Source organism: Talaromyces atroroseus (assembly GCF_001907595.1).
Source record: "Talaromyces atroroseus strain IBT 11181 chromosome Unknown scaffold_12, whole genome shotgun sequence".
Classification (NCBI taxonomy): domain Eukaryota; kingdom Fungi; phylum Ascomycota; class Eurotiomycetes; order Eurotiales; family Trichocomaceae; genus Talaromyces; species Talaromyces atroroseus.
Genome location: NW_017971444.1, coordinates 183144 through 204304, shown reverse-complemented (window position 1 = coordinate 204304; position 21161 = coordinate 183144). Strand labels below are relative to the sequence as shown.

The following is a 21161-nucleotide window of genomic DNA, read 5'->3' as shown; positions in this document are numbered from 1 at the left end:
CGAATGGTAGGGAAAAAAAAAAAAAAAAAAAAAAAGAGGGGACAAGGCTGTAGAACATCACGATGAGAAAGCAAATTTTGTACAGACTATTAGACCCATATCGAGGATGAATGAGAAGCGAATGCAAAAAAGAAAATATAGCTCATCAGACGTACAACCGTCTCCCCGTAACTGACTCGACATCACTCTTCAAACGGACAATCAATGCTCTCATGGCCGTCGCGTTCGCATAGTGCACACCATTTGCTCTCGTCAACCACCCCTGAAGCTTTACCAGCTACAGCTCCCGTTGAAGACGTCAATCCATTGATGCCGTTTAATCCCTCAAGAGCCGCATCACGACCGGTTTTCATCGGCGGAGAAGGAATCCGTGCGGGCTCTTGTTTCACCTCGTGCGAATGCCCATCCACGGGAGACTCCGCCCGGCTCGGAGTTTCCACTGATACTGACTCTTTCACCTCGTTCTGCAGGCGTTCATCAAAGTCATGCTCCTTTGCTTCATAGTGTTGGGTTGTGGTAGTATTGTTGTCTGTAGTCGTACCGCTACCACCGAATGTCGTGCAAGTAAGAATGTCATGCCCCTTGGTCTCACAAATCTCACACCACAGAGAACCGCCCTCAGAGGACTGAACATCAGAATCATGAGAGTCATCATTGTCCTCCCGGTGACTGGTCAGTGTTTGATAGGTAGTCATCGGTAGAAGGCCATGCTCCGCGTTGTTGGCTCCTTCATGCCAATCCGGTGGCACTACAGTCTTGTCTGACAAGCTGTGCCCATGGCTCACTATAATGCTGCTGCGGCTTCCTCTAGCGGAGTGAGACGATTTCATCTGCCTGAGCGGAGCGATCGTGACGGTTCCACTTCGGCTTCTTGCTCCGTTCAGCCATCCAACCGAGTTCCGTCCTGCAGAGTTGCGCCCTGAAGAATTCCGCCCGATGGAGTTGCGATTCTGATTATCCTGGCTGAGCTCCTTTTGCAACTCCTCTATGCGACTTGACCGAGTCTCCACAACACCTTGCAGTTCCTTTATTTGCTCTTCTAGCTGAGAAATCCTTTCAGCGTCCTGGGCGCTCGATTCGCCATGAGAAGTCCCATTGGGACTGAACATGGCTGGATTCATGTCGCCGTGACTGAGGGAATGGATTATAGCCTTCAGACCCCTAATCTCGTCATCCTTTTGATCCAGTTCTCGGCTGTTCCCACGGGCCTCAGCTTCCTTCAATGCAGCTGCCGACTTCTCCCGCTCCTGCTGCAATTCCAATTGCGCTCGCTCTACCTCTCCACGCAAGAACTCTACCTCGCCTCGTGCTTCTGCTTCGCCACGTCGGGCATCTTCTAGACCTTCCTCCAACTCGGAAACTAGGTCTTCCAGCTGTTTCAATTGTTGAGCTACCGCCTCCACGTCTTCCCCACGATCTTGCAATTCGCGGTTCTGCTGCATAAGCTCGTCCAGACGTTTCTCATACACTCTTTCTGTCTCTGTAGCGGCAACCTCCAGGGTGTCTAGCGTGCTGCGGAAATCAGCGCGGTGACTATCAAACTCTGCTGTCAACTGCGCAATTTTTTCGTTCTTCTCACGTAGTTGAGTTCGCATCGAGGCGCCATCTTGCCCCTCCAGTTCCGTGATGCTCTGCTGTAGCTCTAGAAGAGCAGATGCTTGATCGTCGAGTTGCCTGTCACGGGCTTGCAGCTCCTGTTCCAACTTTCTAATTTTTTCTTGTAGTTCATGTGTTTCAGGACCGCCGCCGCCGCCACCACCACCACCAACTCCGACACCACTACTACTCGGTCTACCAAATGTAGACCTTGCAAATACGGGGGGAGGAAGGCTTTCGTCTTCCACGCTAAATCGGGAAGGAGGTCGATCCGACAATCTTGAAGGCGGTTTCAGAGGACTGCGAGGATAGCCGTTAGAACCACCAGGGCCTAAAGAACCGGCCGACATAGGCTTCGAAACCGTAGTAGAGGGACTCCGCAAGGCACCAAAGTTGAGTTTTGTAGACGGTGCACTTCGCGGCGACTCAGGTCGAGGCAAGGATGGGCGACGGACTCGTGGTCGTGCCACTGACGCCGGACCAACTGACTTGCTAAAGTTGGTTGCAAGCGACGGCCGTGATGGAGTGGGAGGCGTGACAACATTTCTTCTGGTGACATATTTCGAGTTATTTATGGGCACAAAGATGCCAGCACCGGGAATGGACGTTGTAAAATAGTTTCGCCCGTCGACGTCTCCGTTGTTCTTCCCCCTGGCGGCATGTTCAGCAGCCAGCTCGATTCCTGCAAAACGGCCCGGCTTGCCATTCACGGTTCCCACGAATCGAACGGTTCCATACATGCCCCCGGGGACGTTTACCTGGTCTCCGACCCGGATATCGTCGGAGGGGGCCATCGTGTGACAATGCGGGCCGACCGACTTTTGCAAGACGCTCTAGGTGATGACTGGCAGCCTTCGCGGACGGGCTAAGCAGGTCTCTAGACGGAATCTGCCGCAATGGAGAAGTGTGGTGTGAGTGTCGGTCGTCCGGGAGTTCGTTGGTGGAAAGGGGAAAGAAAAATGGCAACTTTCAGGAGACGAACAAGCTCGAGAATGGTGGGGAGCTTAAAACGGGAAACAATTAGGCAGGCTGATCAGCGGCGCTGCATGGTAACGAATCAACAAACAGAATTAGTATAATTAAGAAAGAAACGGTGAGCAATGAGGTGAGCCAGCGGCAGACACAGCGGCCAGACCTTGCATTGAAGAAGCGGCGAGTGTGGCTGCCGGCAGTGCGAGAGAAGATTATATAGCGGCGCTTGCCCAATGGATGAGCGGAGATCCAAAACTTTTATTTTGTTCCTTGCCAGAGAAAGGGATAGCGAGTCGACAGGTAGGCAAGGACGCCAGTATCATGCGTTGACCGTAGTGAGGATAGAAATGAATGAAGTTGATAGTCATAAAAAAAGAAGACAGAGAGAGCGCTTGACTTGTTTTGCTTTAACCGCGTTGGAACAGCAGGAAGGAACCATGGGAGCGCGCCTGCCGGTTGGGCGCTCTGCGAATGGGAGGCGCCCGTCGTGGCCAGCGCAGCCCCGTCGACTCTTCCGTCAACGACGTCTGGCAGCAGCAGCCTACAACAACTGACCTTCCTCCCCCATTGTATCGCCATTTCACTATACCCATTTTTGACAGCTGCATTCTGCGCTGAAGCTCTGGAAGCTCTCACAGTCACTGCCAGCCTATCGAATGAACTGAAGACCGTCGAGTTGTCGGATGCCCATCGCCAACAACATGGCACAGTACTTCTTCGATCTTCTCTACAACTTCACCGATTGTCTCTGCTGCTTTCCCAGCTCCCCGCAGCTGAAGATCAACAACCGCAGTTTTAAGCTGCTGCGGCTGCTGGGTGAGGTATGGATATCCCTGCTCTACAATACAACTACGTAATTCCGTCTGATGATTCCATTTCTCCGCATGTAGGGAGGATTTTCCTATGTCTATCTCGTCCAGGACAAAAGCACCTCGGAGCTGTTCGCGTTGAAGAAAATACGATGTCCCTTCGGCCAAGAGTCCGTGTCGCAAGCGCTCAAAGAGGTCGAGGCCTACAGTCTTTTCGCGCCGCATCGCAATGTCATCCGCTCGTTCGATCACTGCGTCGTGAACGAATCCGGGTCCAAGTTCCGGGGAACCGGGGATGACTCGAGCTCTAAAACAGTCTATATTCTCCTCCCCTATTACCAGCGAGGCAACTTACAAGATGCAATCAACGCCAATCTCGTCAACCACACCACATTCCCGGAGAAAGAACTGATGACGCTGATGCTGGGCGTTGCCAAAGCTCTGAAGGCGATGCACCAGTATAAGGTCAAAAGCGGGTCTGCCGCTTCTCGTCAAGCCAAAAATGTGCGGCGAGAAGGAGAGCAGGCAGACGAGGAGCTGGCGAGAAAGGTCGGCAAGCCAAAGCGGAGGAATACACATGGGGTTGATGACGATGTCGAGCAAGAGCCGTTGATGGACGATGAAGTCACTCGCAGTCAGGAAGGCGTTGCTGAAGGAGAATACCGGCCCTATGCTCATAGAGATATCAAACCTGGTAATTATATGTCTACCGGACTGGCATGAACCATTGCTAATGCTTATTCTCTAGGCAATATCATGATTGATGACGACGGCAGGACACCGATTCTGATGGATCTGGGCTCGTTGGCTCCAAGCCCCATCGCAATCACATCGCGGTCACTCGCTTTGGCGGTGCAAGACACCGCAGCAGAGCACAGCACCATGCCGTATCGCGCCCCGGAATTATTCGACGTCAAGACTGGCTCCATTATTGACACCAAAGTCGATATCTGGTCTCTTGGCTGTACTCTTTATGCCTGCTTAGTTGGTAAGAGTCCATTTGAAGCCCGAAGCGAGGAGACGGGAGGCAGCCTGAGCATGTGCGTTCTAGGAGGCGACTGGCGATTCCCCGATGAAAACTCTAGTAGCGCCAAAGGGAAAGGCAAGTCCACGCCGGACGCTGCATCTGGATCGTCGTCTCTGACCAGTGAGGGCGGGATCAGTCAGTCCGTCAAGGAAATTGTCAGGAAATGCTTGCAAGTCGAGCCTGCTGATCGGCCGGATGTCGATGAGCTTATCCAGCTGATCTCAGACACGATCAAATCTCTGCCTGAGTGATATTCGTGTATTATTGATATTTTGGCGTTTTTGGGTGTAAGCTTGTACATACTACATATATCGAGATATGGCAAACCAACTAGATATCAATCCATACAATTAATTCTTCTATGCTTTGAGTATCATCGAAAAGTCTGAGATGACCCGGCGAGCGATAGGCGTGGATAAGTGGAGCTGCGGAGCGATAAGGAAAGCGGCGGAAGCACGTTTTGCATTTCCATCTCCGAACACTCTTCTCGTTTTCATTGTACATAGTCACGATCAATCAATTCGATAAATATCAGCAACGAGAAAAGCAAACAAGTTGCAGAAATTGCCATTGACTTGATATCGATCTCATTCTACTTACCAGTGCAACGGGCAGACAAAACCCTCGCTCAAGCCAAGGGATAATAATAGTACAGCGGAATGCGCAATCACGAATGAGTGGACTAGGGACAATCGTTTTGGGTACGTGATCAGGGGAAAAAAAGAGAAGGAGGAGGGGAATATCATTAAAGAAGCGCATCCCTCGCGCAGCAGCCAAACGAGGATGATCCTGGCCACGCAGACACGATCCCTCACAGTTTCGCACATCTGCTCGACGCGACCAAGCGTTTTGCAATTCTTTGCGTCGAGCTCTAGACACAATGCGCTCGAAACGAGCTTTAATCGAGTAGTTCGGTATTTTTCATCATCTTCGTCGTCGTCGTCGTCGTCGTCCAAATCTCGGATTTCCTACCGAGTCGCTGCATCGTGTTCGGCCAAGGGACGGCGCTTCAATTTCGAGAAGAATACATACAACCTCGACCATAATACAGTGCGCGATGTGATTGGCGTTGCTCTCAGCGGAGATGAGAAACAACAGAAAGCGACCTCGACCCGCCACAAGAGGCCCGGTAGTGGTGAAGATGCATTCTTTGCAAGCACAGTTGGCGCAGCAGCTGATGCAGGGACAGTCGCGTTTGCGGTGGCGGATGGGGTGGGAGGATGGGCTGAACACAAGATTGATCCTGCCGACGTTTCACATGGATTATGCACGTATATGGCACAGCATGCTTTGGGAGATTCGTCTTCTCGGCGGAAATTACGGCCAAAGGAGCTGTTGCAGAAGGGATATGACTCTGTGGTGGCAGATGAGTCTATTACTGCCGGCGGAACTACAGCGTCTGTGGGTGTTGCGCAGCCGGATGGAAGCGTTGAGTTGGCCAAGTATGTCTTTTCCTCGGTTTCTTTTTCTCTCTTTTTTTTTTAGTAGAGCCAGCTGACCATATAATGTATATAGCCTTGGAGACTCCGGATCCGTCCTTCTCCGCCTCGCAGCCGTGCATCAATACTCTACACCGCAAACACATGCCTTCAACACCCCGTATCAACTAAACATCATCCCGCGGCGACTACGTGAGCAGGCGCACATCTTCGGCGGCGTATATTTCGAGGATACCCCGCGCGACGCCGCCGTGTCCACGCTGACCATGCAGCATGGCGATGTGCTCGTGCTAGCCACCGACGGCGTATTCGACAATCTCAACAATTCCGAGATTCTCAAAATCGTGACGGGTCGTATGCTCCTCACTGGCGCGTGGAGTTCTAGTTCTTCTCCTTCGCCTCCAGAAGAGAAACGAAACAACGGTGCCATCTACGCATCTGAGAAATTGCGAGAATTAACCGAACCCGGTGCGCTGGACTTGGCGTCACCATCGTCGTCATCATCACCTATTAAATCGAGCACAACTACAAACCGCCATCACACCCTCCAAGCACTACTCGCAGCGTCGATTGTGGGCGAGGCAAAACTGGCCAGCGTCGACGTGCGGCGAGACGGGCCTTTTGCAAAGGAAGCTCAGCGGTATTATCCCGGTCATTGGTACCGGGGAGGCAAAGTGGATGATATCACGGTGCTAGTGGTTATTGCTATTGAGGAATAGCCTAAAAAAAAAAAAAAAAAAAAAGGCGGGGAGGATAGTAACGGCGTATGTATGTATGATATGTACATAGAGTGAGCAATATATATACCTAATTCGAGTCTCGCTGGCTACGGATCGATCAATGTATACCTTATACATAGGTACAAGCCTACAAGTCCTAGACAAGGAATACTCCAACTCAAGAATCTATTTCACTCGAACTAGATGAAATTCTCAGCGTCATGGCAATGAATATACTCTCTGGAGACGTAGTATATACTACTTTACAGGGATTAACCTGCAATGAGAAGGGATAGTGCATACTCGTTGAAGTTAATCATTAACATAGCGTGTCTGTCTGTGTTTCCGCCTCTGTAGTCATGGCAATTAGGAATAGAAGTCAAGCAGATCACGGTCGTATTACAGGAATGGATCTAGAAACTTATTAATGAATATATCAGTATATATTCAGACACAAATACTTCTGCCAAAAAAAACCCCCCCGTTGATTCAATAACAATTACCGCATTAGGAAACCGCGCATCAATACGGTAATACCAATACACCTATCGATACCGTAATTCTCTCGAGCTTCAAAAAAAGTATCCAGCGACACCAAAGCTTGAACACACTGCATCTCCCACAACGCCTCCTGCTGCTGTCTGCGCAGTTGTTAATGCATTTTCCTGGTTTCTCACTTTTCTGCACATATTATAAGATACAACAGTCAAGATGATGCACCCCGCAAGGCAGGCGTATGTCGAAGAAGCGGACGACACTGATATGGGCATTAGTCTGGCGGATCTGCGTAAGCTGTCCATCTTGTTTATTACATCCTGATTTACTGTTCACACTGACTCGAAATTAAACAGCGGTGGACCGCGACTATGACCTCCCCGCGGCGGCCGCAGGAATTGCCCCCGAACGAGCATCCGCGCTCCTCTCACAATTTGAACGCAAACGACGAGCTGCGGCCATCATCGTGCCCACAGACGACAATCGCGTCCGTCTACGCCTGCGCGAGCTAGGCGAACCCATCACGCTCTTCGGCGAAGGACCGGGCGATCGCAGAGACCGATTACGAGAACTTCTCACCACGCTACAGGAACAACAGCAAGAAGGCCAAGATGTAGAAATGCGAGAGGGGGAAAGTGCGGCGCTGACCGAGACCGAGGCGGAAGCGGAAGAAGGCGAGCCGCAGGAAGAGTTCTATACAGAAGGGTCACAGGAGCTGCTGGATGCGCGGAAGAAAATCGCATTATATTCCTTGCCTAGAGCAAAGGCGCGGGTGGCGTGGCAGCTGGAGCAATCGAAGATTCAGCTACGGACGCATATCAAACATCGCAAGGCTGTCAAGGAGAAGTTACAAGGGTTTGAGCTTTATGGGTCGCAAATCGCCGCCGATAGGCCCGTTGGTATCACTCGGTTCGCGCCGAATGGGGAGACGCTTGCGACAGGTAACTGGGCCGGGGGCGTTAAATTGCTGTCTGTCCCTAATTTGGAGGAGAAAATGAGCGTCAAGGGACACAGCGATCGAGTGAGTGGGCTTTCCTGGTTCCCTGGCGCTACGTTATCTACGTCAAACGTGTCAGAGTCTGCCCTCAACCTGGCGTCCGGAGGAGGCGAGGGGAATATCAATCTTTGGTCGCTGGATAAAAAGGAGCCGCTGGCAACACTCTCCGGGCATTCTGAGCGAGTCTGTCGAGTGGAATTCCACCCATCGGGCCAATATCTAGCGTCGGCTTCCTACGACACAACGTGGAGGCTCTGGGATGTCGAGACGACAACCGAGCTGCTGCTACAGGAAGGCCACTCGCGGGAAGTATATGCTGTTTCTTTTAATTCCGATGGGTCTCTATTGGCAAGCGGAGGCCTGGACAGTTATGGACGGATATGGGACCTGCGCACCGGCCGAACGGTCATGGTGCTTCAGGGGCATATTCGAGAGATCTACGGCGTAGACTGGGGCGCTGATGGCTACCGGGTTCTGACGGGATCGGGAGATGGCTGGGTGAAGTGCTGGGATTTGCGCAAGGTGGACTGCAGCGGCAACATTGGCGCACACAAGAGCGTTGTCTCGGACGTGCGTTGGTATAAGGGGGATCAGTCGTCTTATCTTCCGACGACGACGACGAGCACGAATGGCGATCAGAGTGGCGATGCTATGGAAACAGATTCGCCGGCGCCGCGCAAGGCGGGCACGTTTTTTGTTAGTTCCGGGTTTGATCGCAACGTCAATGTGTTTAGTGCGGATGACTGGTCGCTGGTGAAGTCGCTGAGCGGGCATTCGGACAAGGTGCTCAGCGTGGATATAAGTGATGATGCTCGGTGGATTGCGAGTGCAAGTCATGACCGTACCGTGAAGCTGTGGGGGATTGCATAGTCCTAGCCTACAGTCCTACAGTCAAGCAGTGATTCCAGGGAGTCTGTTGACGCTATTCAGTTCAGATATTCAAGGATAAATGTAGACAGAACCTAAAAAGGAATAGCTCGCAGCTACGGCCAATCGGCAGGCCGCATTGTGACGTAGCCGCAGTAACTGTTTAGAGCGAAAACTCCAAATTTCTAATTCTACCTCTTTCGTAAACTCTCGTTCAGAGTTCCGACTTCTATCGATTATCATGCGAGGAGCTACTGCGCTACGGCCGCAAAGGCTGCTCTTCACCCACCCCGTGAGAAGCCCGCTCCTATCCTCGCGCTCAATATGTCTTTTATGCCGACACGGCCATCTCGTTTCAGCGCAACGACGCGGATTCGCCTCGTCTCCCAGACCATCCTACCCTGAGAAGACTGCTACTGCTGCTGCTGCTGCTGCTGCTGCTTCAACTACCAGCGCAATCGCACCCGACGCCACAAACCACTACACGCTATTTCCGGCCACATTTCCCAACGGCCCGCCTCCGCAGTCTCCCTTCACCATCGACGCCGCGACGCTACGACGCGAGTTCCTCCAACTCCAAAGCGCGATTCACCCGGACAAGTTCCCGCAGGGCGCCGACAAGCAACGGGCCGAGGCGCTCTCGTCGCGCATCAACGACGCCTACCGCACGCTGGCCGACCCGCTGAGTCGCGCCCAGTACCTGCTCGCCGAGTTCCACGGCATCGACGTGCTGGCCGAGGACGGGGCGTCCCGGTACGCCGGCGCCCTCGACGCGGACACGCTCATGGAAATCATGGATGTGCAGGAGACAGTGGAGGAGCTGTCGAGCGCACCCGCTGCCGAGGCGCAGGCCACTGTGGATCGGCTCCGGGGCGAGAATGCAGGCCGCATTGAGGCGTCGCTGCGCAGCTTAAGCGCGGCGTTTGACGGGGGCGATTTGCAGACGGCGCAGGGGGAAACGGTGCGCTTGAGGTTTTGGTATAGTTTGAGGGATGGGCTGCGCGAGTGGGAGCCGGGGCACGGCGAGATTCGCATCGTGCATTGAATCACTGTACCTACCTACCCACCTAACTAACTAACTAGTTGAATCAGACTATATACAGGGCGGTCTATATACAGAGTGGTATAGACTGTATTGTGGGTCACTCGATTGGGCATGTCGGTCTCAAATTGGGCACTCATCCAGCTCTTCCGACATGCATGTTCTCCGTCGTTCATGTAGATAGCAAGTAGCTAGCTAATAACCAACAGCCATGCAGCAGCATAAATCATATCCATCCTGCACGCGCTGCAAACACCAAATAGCACGCCAAATGGCATCGCCAGGCCTTATCGTCATCGGCTGTCACGCTCGCCTCACTCTCTAGCGCGGTGTAGACTGTAGAGCTCCAGCGCATCCTCCAGTATAACTAAGTCAGTCGATGCAGACCGACTGTTGGTGATCTGTGCACGTCGCCTAGCAACTCCCAACTCACCCATCAGCGCCGCCCACGTCTTTTTTTTTTTTCTTTTCGCTTGCATGAACTGGATGGCATGAGCTTGCGCGATATGGTCCAAGTCTCGTGATTGCCTGTCTTGTTGTTTTCTTTTCTTTTTCCCGGTCCCCCTCTTTCTTTCCCAGTTATTGTTTGTTTGATTGCTCTTGCTCTTGCTCGGCGAGCTACCCAGCGAGATTGCAGCTGCTCGCCACGATGAACAGACTACCGGATTTCACCAGGTATGTAGACGGTAACATTCTCAAGATGTGCCTGGAGGAGAGCAAAGAAAATAAAAAAATAATAACATCGCAGACTCATCTCCTCGCCCCCCTTCACCTTCCTCGTCGGCAAAGACCACACCAAACTCACCATCCAATCCGCCCTCGCCCAACATGTCTCCAGGCCGCTGGACGATCTCATGAACAATGGGCACACGCGCGAATCCAAGCATCGCATCGCCGTGCTCGAGGACGAGGAGGTCGAGGTCTTCACTGCCTTTACGCAGTACGCATACACGGGCAACTACACCGTGCCGGAGCAGAAGAGCGAATTGCAGCTGCCAACCAGACCCGCCGCTGAATTGTCGCCGGTGTCTTCTTCCAAGTCTACTGGGTCCAGGTCTGCGTCTGGTGCTGTAGAACAGCAGCAGCAGCAGCAGCAGCTACAACCTCTCAGTATCGTTCGCGCCCAGTCGTCGGCTTCATTCTTGCCGCCTCCGGCTCCGACGCCGCCGCCCTTTGACCGGCTGGATGCGAAGCACGGCCAAAGTCGCAGATATGCCGAAACGCCGCTCGCTGTAGCGGCGGATCAGTGGGACAATCCCTTTGCGCATCCGGCCGAGCAGCAGCAGAACGAACACTCGTTCCGGGAGGATACTCCTCCCGCTGAAGTTGTCAACGTCGGTAGTCAAAACGATCCGCCAGCGCAAGAAGACCAAGACGCAGGCGCAGATGCGGAAGCAGCGGAAGAAGAATGGGTGCCCAAAAAGGCCGGCAAAAAGGACAAGAAGAAGAAACGAAAGAATGCAGGCGCAGCGACGGCTGTTTTTGAAGAGGCCGTGCCGACAACCAGCTTGACTCCGCCGTCTACGCCGCCGATTGACGTTAGAGATGAGGTCCCTCCGAAGAGGAAGGAGACTAAGGTGGTTGTGATTCAGCAGGCCCGACCGGACTACGATGCTGACTGCGCTGTTGAGACGGATCCCGGCGATGATGGCGAGGCTGATGCGTATCAAGAGCGAGAACGAGAGGAGGATGGCGACGGAGACTGGTGGGATCAGCCTGTTTTTCCCCCGAGTGGCAGACGACGCGGCCGAGAGAGAACACCCCCTCGCAGGGTACAGCCATTGATAGACACATCCTTTGCCAGCCAGCGCATCTCTGCAGCGCCGCGCAAAAGGGGCGCGAATACATGGACCGAATTCGCAGCACTCGACTATTTCCACCAGCCGCAGCAGCCTGTTGATTACGATGACAACGACCACAAACAGGCCGCAGCACAGCCCTTGCTGATCGTTGTCCCCTACATTCTGTTTCATGCCAAAGTCTACGTCTTCGCCACGCGCTACCTCATCTCTGGCCTCGCGCAGCTCTGTCTCCAGAAACTGCACACCTCGCTCGTCGACTACCCTCTAAGCCACGGCCATGAGCACGAGCATGAAGATGAAAATGAAAATGAAGATGAAGGAACCGAATCCCTCCGCTTCAATGCCCACGCCAAAATGTTCCTCGACATCCTACGCTACACATACGAAAACACAACGCGCTTCGAGCCCGAATCGCAAACCTCCGCCACGCAGCTGCGCGAGTGCGAACTGCGCAAGCTCGTGGCGCAGTATGCGGCGTGCAAGATGCGCGAATTGGCGGCGTACACGCCGGCAGCGATCCCCGTGCTGTCGTCGCCCAGCCATGGGCCGGGGTCGGGGGTGAGCATGATTCCTGCGCCGGGGGGTGGGCTGAGGGAGCTGTTGGATCGGATTCCAGAGTTGGCGTCGGATTTGGTGTTTATGATGATGTAGCTTTTGACTGTTATGACTGATGATCAGGATGTCTGTCTGTATAGCATATTACGAGATTACGATTCAAACATGTCAATATCAATATCAATATCAATATCAATACACATGCATGTATGTATGTAGGTCAAATCTTCCCCCTCAACACCACACTGTCCATCCTCCGCCCTTCATCGTCCTGCTCCTCAACCTCCAGCACGGGGAACGAAGCCGGCATAATCCGCCGCGGCGTACTGCCGCGCACAACGGCATACTTTGAAAAGTCCGTGACGCCGCAGGTGCGCCGCAGAAAGTCCTCGTCGAGGTCTAGCAGGCCATTGACTGATTCCGCGGGTGCGTTGAGCACGGCCAGGACTGCGTCGGAGAAGATGGTCTATGCATGTTCATCATCTGATTATGTTGTGTTCACTGTGCAGTAAGTATACTAGGAAGAGACGGATCATACCGGCTTTCGCAGATCTTTCTGTGCCGATGGGTCGTTGCGCACCATGTCCTCTGTCGCGGCGGATTCGATGGACTGCTTGCTACTCATTAATCTTGCTCCAGAGGGAGTACAGAAAGAAAAGCAAACGCACCACCGCAGGCCATAAACTGGTAATCGCCATATCCTTCCGGCCCTGCCGGACAAAATCCATAGCCAATCCTTTCGTCAAGACGCTCATACCGACTTTGCCTGTTCCTGTTAGCCTGTACCTATCTAGGGGGGGAGGGTTGGTTGCATATGGTATATGGTATACCCATAGCATAAGCAGTCTTCCCCCTAAAAAACCGCGAATAAATCGGCGGCGACACCACGACAATCCTGCCGCGCCACGCATTGCGCGCAAACAGGGGCAATGCCGCCTGTATGCTCGCATACAGGCCCTCCGGGTTGACGCGCTGCATGAGCTGGAAGCGTTTCACCGGCGTGCTTTCCACGGCCGACCACCAGATTGCGCCGGCGTTGTAGATGAGCACGTCTAGGCGTCCGTGGAGACGCTCTACCGCCGCAAAAAGGGCGTCGATTTGCGTGATGGAGCGCGTGTCGACGGGGATGGCGGTTGCGGTGCCGTGGTGTATGTCGTTGATTTCGCGAGTGACGCTGGTGATGGTCGAGTGCTTGGAGCTGGAGGGGGGGAGATCTGTTTCTTGTGCTTCGGTGGACTTGGCGGCGACGACGACTGTATACACATCCGTTAGAATCCTCAGTCGTAGGTAGGATGTATGCATGTACCAGCGTAGCCATTGCGCGCAAGGTCAATTGCTATCTGTCGGCCGATGCCGCGAGAGGCGCCGATGACGAGGGCGACTGGTTTGGGCATTTCCAAGGTTGTCTGAGTATTATACTAGAGGTAGAGGTAGAGGTAGAGGTAGATACTGGGTTGATATGTGACAAGTATGATATGTGATGAGTGATCGGCCGAGGTTCTCAACGCGGCTATGCTCGCATAAGTAATTCAGGTAAATAGTTATAATGAGCCTGTATAATTTAATGTGTATAAATCTGAATTCATGTAGACACATTCTTGAGCTTTGTTATGCGTACAGTCGACGCATACCTAGGTATATAGTGATAGTAGAGATGCCTCGGCCCAGACACAAGCGCCTCTCTCCGCCTTGGAATTTATCATATTCGTTATTCCATCGATATCTATCCATACACACATTTATACATATACATCTCTCTCTCTCTCTCTCTCTCTCTCTCTCTCTCTACACATACATTTATATACATGCAATGACCGGCATAATCCACGCCTACTACGACTTTGGTACGTCTGACCAGCCTACCTACCTAGGGGTACATACAATAGCTAACCAAGCAGTCTCGCCATACTCCTACTTTGCATTCGTGCACCTCCAGCGCCTGCGCGGTGTCCTTGCCAGCCATGGCGTTTCAGTCGAGTGCTTAAAGCCAGCAAGAAAATATGAGCTGGAACCAAGACTAACCGACGATGTAGAATCCATCCCATCTTCCTGGGCGGCATCATGAACGGCTCCGGTATTTCTCTCTTTTTCTGTTCAGAGGTATAGGTGTATATCAGCATCTAAGGCAAATACAGGAAACACACCTCCCTGGCAAATCGCCGCAAAATCCAAGTATGGCCAACTCGAACTCCGCCGCGCAATTCGCTACTTTGATGTCCCGCCCTTTGAGCCGCCGAGTTTTTTCCCAATTCTGACGATACTCGTAACTAACACCTCTCTTCCTTTCCCTGTCTGACAAATTTGGTGATTTTTTTTTTATTTTATTTCATGGCTGACCGGCATGAGAATAGCCCCTCCGCGCAATCACGTACATAAAACAGACCCAGACCCGAGAGACATTCGAGGCCGTGTTCGGTCTGTATTGGAAATGGTTCTTCTACCAGCATCGCGATTTGTCGAAGCCAGACGTGTTGCAGACATGTCTTTTGGAGGAGTTCTCCGCCGAGCAGGTGCGTGCGATTATGCATGCCGCGGGCGAGCGCAAGTGGAAGGACGAGTTGACTGCGAGGACGCAGGAGGCTCTTGACAGAGGCGCGTTTGGGGCGCCGTTTTTTTGGGTTGTGAAGACTCCTCCTTCTTCTGCTCTTGATGGGGAGGGAGAGGGGGCTGCGTTTTGGGGGAGTGATCGGTTAGTATATATATATATTTTCTGCTCTCGCTGTTGGGCTTGTCTGACTGAGTGAATAGGTTTCATCATATGTGGGATTTCCTGGGTTTGCCGTGGGATGATTTTAAGCTGCATGCTAGCAGTGACGCTAAATTGTGATTGTTATATAAAGATCTTTCATTGTCTCGTCTACCTGGTCATGACTCGTAACATGTGTAAAATGTCTTGTCTAGAGTTAACTGACTAGTCAACTCCAACCCAACACGCCCTCATCCGTCATGGCTGCTGGCGCACGCACCTCCAGCCCAGCGTTGATGATATTTGTCCTAATAAGCCGCAAATGCGCCTCATTCACGTACTCCTGTACACTCTCCAGCGCCTCCTTGATGACATCCCTGCGCGGATCCGTGTGCTTCGACACCAGCAAGCCTTTCTCCAGATCGATGCGCGCGTCCAGCGTGCCGTTTTCAATCAGTCTAATCAGCTCCTGCACAAACGGAGAACTGATGTCTGTGGGCGCCGCAATACCGCCTACAACCTCTGGCGCAAAGACCTTGGCCATCGCCTCCAGCGACACTCGGCTGAAGGGCACTGCATATTGCTGGATAGACTTTGTGCGGATCTGAGTGTACAATCCGGGAATGTGGCGCTGGAGGTGAATGTCCAGCAAGTAATCAGCACGATACTCTTCCAGGATATCTAGGCAGGACCGAAACTTGGAGCTGCAAAAAAACGAGATGGCGCGGCGAATATGAGGCTCTAACTCGAGGTAATTCCGGAATTGGTTGTTTTCCAGCACCCGCCGCTGCAGCTCGATTCGATCCATGGAGGCTAGTGCGCACAGTCCGCCGTACACGGCTACATCATTTGCGGTGAGGACTTCGTTGTACGTGTCGCCCAGAGTGGGCTCAGCAGCTAAAAACTGGTGTGCGGCGTCGAGATAGTTTCCCTGCCCGAGCAGCGCTAGTCCTGCTGCGGCGCATATTTTGGGTGAGTTTTTGCTTTGTTCGTCCTCTGGCTTTGGGCCTGACTTGTATCGAGCAACGGCCTGCTGGACGCCGAGCCAGTCGCCACGGTCAATAGCGACGTTGATGTTTTTGAGGTGCATGGCTGCAAAGTGGCTGGGTGTAGTGCAGTTGTCTTTCAGACGGGCATAGGCTTTGGAAGCTGAGGCCAGGTCGCCCGTGGCGTGATAATGTGAAGCCAGGTCGTCGGTGCCCATCTATTATACAGTTTAGCACATGTCTGATATGGATAATCAAACCTTTCTCGTTCTGATCCGAGGGAATCAAACATACTCGTATGCTCTCCTTGATTAGATTATTTTTATATCCCTTCAACTCGTGCTCCAGTTTATCGGTCTCTGCGCGCACTGTCTGCTTCGTGGCCTCGAACCACTGCTTGTCAAAAGCTGCATCGGGATCGCTCGGCGCGACTTGGCTGAATGCCTGGATAGCAAGCTCGTATCGCTTGACGTCTTTGCCGGATTTGGCTTCGGCGACTGCTAATCTGAGGGCGTCGGACGAGAGGACCGTTGAGCACTTGCCGATGAGAAATAAGCGTTCGAAGCGTGTGCGGCCTGCTCGGGAGTTGTCAGACGGAAGATCGCCGTAGTGGCAGGGAAATAGAGAGTACCTTTATAATTAGCAATGTAGGAATCGAGGTCAAACTTTGGCGTTCCTAAACGACGCAAGTCAGCATGACTGGCAGAATACAGACCAAGGGACAGTACCGTCAACTTTGATGTAGCTGATCTGGGCGTCCTCAGGCAGCGCGAGGTCTCCCGGCAAACTCCAGCCCGGCTTGGAGGCTTCTGTCATAGACGGCGTCATTTCACAAAGCTGACTCTGAAGCATCTAGAAGGATATACATGAAGCAGATGAAGATAGTTGATAATGTCACCGTTGTTAGCGGGAGCAGCTGTTCTGCCGGCAGTACTTGACCGCCTGTTACACCGCTCTTACTCTTCTATAGAGAACATATAGTTACCTATCTATCTGGCTATACCTATATCTACCTACATATACAGGCCAGCCTGAACGAATGAATGACTGCAGAGAAAGCCTCTGGCTCAGATTGACCAAGCAGCAAATATAGCACGCACCCCGGCGAGAAAATAGGCACCCTCGTCTTTTTTCCGGCCTCAATCTACATGTATGTACAGCCCGACTCGACAACAGAACAACGCTGGACGGCATACCTATTTCCACATCCTGCCTAGCATCGGCAGTCTAGAACAGGGATTCCGTTCGTCCATTCATCATGCAGGCTGCATGCAGCTGCAGCTGCAACAGGGAACGCGGAACCGGGGGGATCTGCTTCCGCGCGCTGAAGAGTTTGTGAGTACACACCTAATCGCAACTAGCAGCAGACTACAATAGGCTGTGCAGATGACTCGGATCTAGGTTTTCAGTGTGGACGTTTGAGGAGAACGGCTGTTTAGATATTCTGTCGTCTCGTCAACTACGCGGCATATCGACGGGCCATATCAAAATATACGCGATCTGCGACATCTGATCTCATGCATTTGAGATGATAGAAAGACACGTTCTAGAAGAGATCCAGGATCGCAACGTGGTGGACGGTGTGACATGTATCTGCAGGTCGGTCTCTATCCAGGCATTGGATTTCCTGATGGTTATTCCCGAGAGCATTCCCGAAAGCGTCGACGATCAGTCTTTTGAGTATGTAGCTTGACTATTATGTCTAGCGGTGTTTCCCAAATAGGGCTTTTGCATTTTCTTCACTCGTCTCGTTGCTTTTGTGGAAGGTTCTGTCCATGTTCTAGGAGAATATATCGGTCCAGAGAAGAACTACATGCATAGGTACAATCGCTGGAAGGAAGTCTTCTAGAAAGACTCAATTTCATCTACAAGGCTGATCAGAGCAGTCCAATCAGACGAAATCCGCCAGACAAAAGAACGCAGAAAATCGGACGTGTGTACAGACTTCCGATAGGCATACACCTAACTACCAGCAGTACCTAGAAGGATGAAAGGAGAAGCCAAAAATGTATCCACATAGCCTGTGTGCCCTTAATTCTCTGAAGCAGACTCGTCATCTGGCAGACGGGAAAAGAAATGAGACTTATGCTGGTGGTAGACTATATATGAGAGGCATGTCTGTTTATACCAGACTTTGAATGGCCAACACTCGATTGTCTGCTACAATACCTCACTCGTACTATTATACTTATTGATATTCATGACATTCATCTCAGTTTGCATTCACCTCGTGACAATAGAGGCAGTCAATCGTCAATAGTTCAATGCAACACGCTGCTCTCGACGATCTCGTCTTCTTCTGCTGCTGCTGCTTCATCTTCTGCATCTTCTCTCTCTCTCTCTCTCTCTCCTGATCTTGTGTCATCTGTGCTTGTGTCATCTGTGCAAGTGAGAGCGAGTGAGAATCACCTAGCAACCGTCGTTGTCGTGTGGCTGCGCTGTATGTAAACATGTCTCACTCAGAGCACCTCGACTTCGACCCTCGCCAGGAACTTCTCTCTACCATGTCTTCTTTCAACCACCAAGCCCCCTCCTACTTTCATGATCAAGATCCTTCCTACATCCTGATGGACACCAAAGCTCCTGTCGACTGGCAGGCTTCAAACATGCAAAGCCATCATCCTCCATCCTCTCCTCCTGCACAGGTGTCTAATAACCCATACGCCACCCAGCCTCCCTCGCAGACCTCTCAGGCATCTCAGCTTGGCAGGACCGTGTTGAGATCCCCATTCAGTGGAAACGTGTTCTGGCAATCCATGGGAGACAGCTTTGCTACTAGCAGCAACACCACCAGCAGCCAATTTGGAAGCGCCTACGTCCCCATCCACCATCAGTATCCTTCTTCGTCTTCAATCTACCAACCGTCTTCTGCCTATGGCTCCATGGTCCCAAGCACGAGTCTCTCATCGACCTTCTCTCACAGTGCCCCATCCCCTGGCATGCCCAGGATGCTTGCAGGCCACCACGCCCCAGAAACAGTGACCCCAAATGCCCTCCAGGGGAGCACGCCCATACACTATCCTCACACCAGACCAGTGCAAATCCCAACCCCGCAGCCATACAGCATCTTCAGCCACCGAGCCAGTGAACCCAGCCACTCTACCAGCAACGCTTCGCCAGACAGGACCACAATGATGATGTTGTCCGCAGCCAGCAGCAGCGAGGACGTAGCCATGAGCGGCCTCCCCTCGTACGACTCTGAGTTCTTGTCTTCGCCGTCACCAGTCACTGACGACGAACTCCTGGCTGATACGGCCGACATCTTGCGAGCCAGACAGCTTCTGAGGGCGCCCCGGTCGTCCGATGCCGAGGCCAAGGATGCCTTTCTTCTGCAAGCGAAGCGCCTCGGCCTGTCATATCGCGAGATCAAACAGAGGGGCAACTTTAAAGAGGCAGAGTCCACACTGCGTGGTCGCTATCGCACCATCACCAAGGCTAAGCAGGAACGTGTTCGCAAGCCTGTTTGGAGAGCTGAAGATGTATGCTTTCTTCCCTATCATCATATAGAATATCATCACTAACCAGGTTTTTATTCTCATACAGATCACCCTCCTTCGCCGTGGGGTAGAGCACTATGCTGAAATTCACACCAAAACACGAACTCATCGATCTACCATGTCTGCTACTGCTGCTGCTGCTACTGCTACTGACAACACCAGCTCACAGCCAGAAGTGAAAGTGCCATGGAAAAAGGTCTCTACGTTTATAGCTGAGAATGGTGGCTCCTACCGCTTTGGCAATGCGACATGCAAGAAGAAGTGGTTTGAGATTACAAGTGATGAGCAGGCCCAGAGCATGGCTGAATAAAGGCTCGCCATCAAGTTATTTTTTTTTTCTTGTGTGAACACGTTAACTCTGTGACTATTCTTTCACAATGCTGATAATGTGCTAGTAGAGGGCTCCTGCATGCATTATCTTTTGATGTAATTTTTCCTTCACGCTGTCTTTTCTTTTTTCTTTTTTTCTTTCAGACTCTTGTCAATGTATATTAGCTAGAAATTAGATGCCTGCCGTTGGCAATAGACTATCTATCAAGTTCTAAGTATAGGGAATCCCAACCTCTGCCAGCAACGAGTTGATCACTTCTGCATTTCCCCGTATTCGATCCCACTGCTCCTCGGACTTTACCATCAGCGTGCCAGCCAATATCGTCCCATTGAGTGAGACCACATCATCCTCTTTTCCGTCTTCCACAACCTCGTTTCTGTCCTGCCCAAAATACGAATGCAGAGAGCCGCTCTCTCTCCTTCGCGGACAGAGCATCATCACCTCCTCCGTCATAGCGAGATTGTAACTTATCGCTGCCGGTCCCGACGCGCGGTGCAGTTCGTGTACATCGGATATCCCCGCTGCGACCAGCGCGGCGCGGTAGAGCGAGAGGTACATTGCATGCAGAACGTCGGCTGACAGATCTTCTTCTTTCTGTTCGGAGAGGGAGATTGCGAAATGCTGGAATGGTAGTGTCGGGAGGTGTCTTATCCTGAATCCCGAATCGACGCCAACTTGTGACGACGTCGTCGTCGTTGTAGATTCAAGCAAATCAATCAACGGCCGCCACGCTACGCCAGAAGAAGAAGAAGAAGAAGCCCGCATATCCTCCACAGGCAGGAACTGCAAATGTCGGTGCGGCTGCGAGGCGCCGCTCTCGACGCCCGAGTTGAAAAATGCAAATAGTCGTTTCTGCTCATCATCTTCTGCGCGCCACGCCCTCACACAGGCAAACGCAGCCTCCAAATCATGCTTGCCCAGCAAATCAGTCTGCGGCTCAAACAGTCTTGTCGCGAGAATAAAGTGGTTCGCGATGACGGGGAATTTGTTGAGGATTAGGAGGTGGCCGCCAACACCACCACCACCTGCAGCAGTACTAGGAATATCAGCGATGAGCAGGGCTGCCGCCGGATTGTCGAATGGATCTGGCCTTTTTGTGTCTTCTTTTTCCTTTTTCTTCTGTCTGTCTTGGCCGGGCTTCTTGGCTAGTGCTGGGCAGTAGCGGAGTTGGTACTCGACGCCGTTGTTCCGCGCGCGCAAGACAGCCAGCTGCGTCGCGGAGAAGATGAGAGCGCCGCTCTCCTTGGCCGCGACGAAGCGGCGTGAAACGAGAGAGGGGAGCGATTCGGGGAGGCTCAGGAGCATTGTATCGTTTGTTTGTGTGAAGGTGATAAGAGTTGG

General features: G+C 52.3%; 11 protein-coding genes across 11 annotated transcripts, besides 2 other annotated features; 7 read left to right on the top strand and 4 right to left on the bottom strand.

The window, feature by feature from the left end:
• Positions 1 to 182: 182 nt before the first annotated feature.
• UA08_07770 (hypothetical protein) lies at positions 183 to 2390 on the bottom strand (the record flags this gene model as incomplete). The annotated part of the gene is made up of 1 exon (XM_020262995.1): positions 183 to 2390. The coding sequence occupies one exon, from the start codon at positions 2388 to 2390 to the stop codon at positions 183 to 185; it is 2208 nt and encodes a 735-aa protein (XP_020116922.1).
• An 879-nt stretch (positions 2391 to 3269) lies between these two features.
• On the top strand, positions 3270 to 4655 carry UA08_07769 (hypothetical protein; the record flags this gene model as incomplete). Its single annotated transcript, XM_020262994.1, has 3 exons — positions 3270 to 3389; positions 3489 to 4071; positions 4126 to 4655. The coding sequence occupies 3 exons, from the start codon at positions 3270 to 3272 to the stop codon at positions 4653 to 4655; spliced, it is 1233 nt and encodes a 410-aa protein (XP_020116921.1).
• A 422-nt stretch (positions 4656 to 5077) lies between these two features.
• On the top strand, positions 5078 to 6562 carry UA08_07768 (hypothetical protein; the record flags this gene model as incomplete). Its single annotated transcript, XM_020262993.1, has 3 exons — positions 5078 to 5105; positions 5456 to 5846; positions 5920 to 6562. The coding sequence occupies 3 exons, from the start codon at positions 5078 to 5080 to the stop codon at positions 6560 to 6562; spliced, it is 1062 nt and encodes a 353-aa protein (XP_020117100.1).
• Positions 5325 to 5363: a repeat region (Identified by RepeatMasker using a combination of RepBase library and repeat library created with RepeatScout).
• Positions 6563 to 7273: 711 nt separating the features above from the next.
• On the top strand, positions 7274 to 8924 carry UA08_07767 (hypothetical protein; the record flags this gene model as incomplete). Its single annotated transcript, XM_020262991.1, has 2 exons — positions 7274 to 7349; positions 7414 to 8924. The coding sequence occupies 2 exons, from the start codon at positions 7274 to 7276 to the stop codon at positions 8922 to 8924; spliced, it is 1587 nt and encodes a 528-aa protein (XP_020117101.1).
• A 238-nt stretch (positions 8925 to 9162) lies between these two features.
• UA08_07766 (hypothetical protein) lies at positions 9163 to 9966 on the top strand (the record flags this gene model as incomplete). Its single annotated transcript, XM_020262990.1, has 1 exon — positions 9163 to 9966. One exon carries the CDS (start codon positions 9163 to 9165, stop codon positions 9964 to 9966), a length of 804 nt encoding a protein of 267 aa, XP_020116993.1.
• Positions 9332 to 9371: a repeat region (Identified by RepeatMasker using a combination of RepBase library and repeat library created with RepeatScout).
• A 646-nt stretch (positions 9967 to 10612) lies between the features above and the next one.
• UA08_07765 (hypothetical protein) lies at positions 10613 to 12416 on the top strand (the record flags this gene model as incomplete). The annotated part of the gene is made up of 2 exons (XM_020262989.1): positions 10613 to 10638; positions 10712 to 12416. 2 exons carry the CDS (start codon positions 10613 to 10615, stop codon positions 12414 to 12416), a joined length of 1731 nt encoding a protein of 576 aa, XP_020116994.1.
• Positions 12417 to 12540: 124 nt separating this feature from the next.
• Positions 12541 to 13714, bottom strand: UA08_07764 (hypothetical protein; the record flags this gene model as incomplete). Its single annotated transcript, XM_020262988.1, has 5 exons — positions 12541 to 12786; positions 12859 to 12930; positions 12989 to 13086; positions 13151 to 13573; positions 13627 to 13714. 5 exons carry the CDS (start codon positions 13712 to 13714, stop codon positions 12541 to 12543), a joined length of 927 nt encoding a protein of 308 aa, XP_020116995.1.
• Positions 13715 to 14130: 416 nt separating this feature from the next.
• UA08_07763 (hypothetical protein) lies at positions 14131 to 15147 on the top strand (the record flags this gene model as incomplete). Its single annotated transcript, XM_020262987.1, has 6 exons — positions 14131 to 14164; positions 14219 to 14297; positions 14354 to 14394; positions 14456 to 14583; positions 14672 to 15009; positions 15069 to 15147. 6 exons carry the CDS (start codon positions 14131 to 14133, stop codon positions 15145 to 15147), a joined length of 699 nt encoding a protein of 232 aa, XP_020116996.1.
• An 88-nt stretch (positions 15148 to 15235) lies between these two features.
• On the bottom strand, positions 15236 to 16820 carry UA08_07762 (COP9 signalosome complex subunit 1; the record flags this gene model as incomplete). The annotated part of the gene is made up of 3 exons (XM_020262986.1): positions 15236 to 16210; positions 16287 to 16623; positions 16708 to 16820. The coding sequence occupies 3 exons, from the start codon at positions 16818 to 16820 to the stop codon at positions 15236 to 15238; spliced, it is 1425 nt and encodes a 474-aa protein (XP_020116997.1).
• Positions 16821 to 18442: 1622 nt separating this feature from the next.
• Positions 18443 to 19705, top strand: UA08_07761 (hypothetical protein; the record flags this gene model as incomplete). The annotated part of the gene is made up of 2 exons (XM_020262985.1): positions 18443 to 19471; positions 19652 to 19705. The coding sequence occupies 2 exons, from the start codon at positions 18443 to 18445 to the stop codon at positions 19703 to 19705; spliced, it is 1083 nt and encodes a 360-aa protein (XP_020116998.1).
• A 325-nt stretch (positions 19706 to 20030) lies between these two features.
• UA08_07760 (hypothetical protein) lies at positions 20031 to 21125 on the bottom strand (the record flags this gene model as incomplete). Its single annotated transcript, XM_020262984.1, has 1 exon — positions 20031 to 21125. The coding sequence occupies one exon, from the start codon at positions 21123 to 21125 to the stop codon at positions 20031 to 20033; it is 1095 nt and encodes a 364-aa protein (XP_020116999.1).
• Positions 21126 to 21161: the final 36 nt, after the last annotated feature.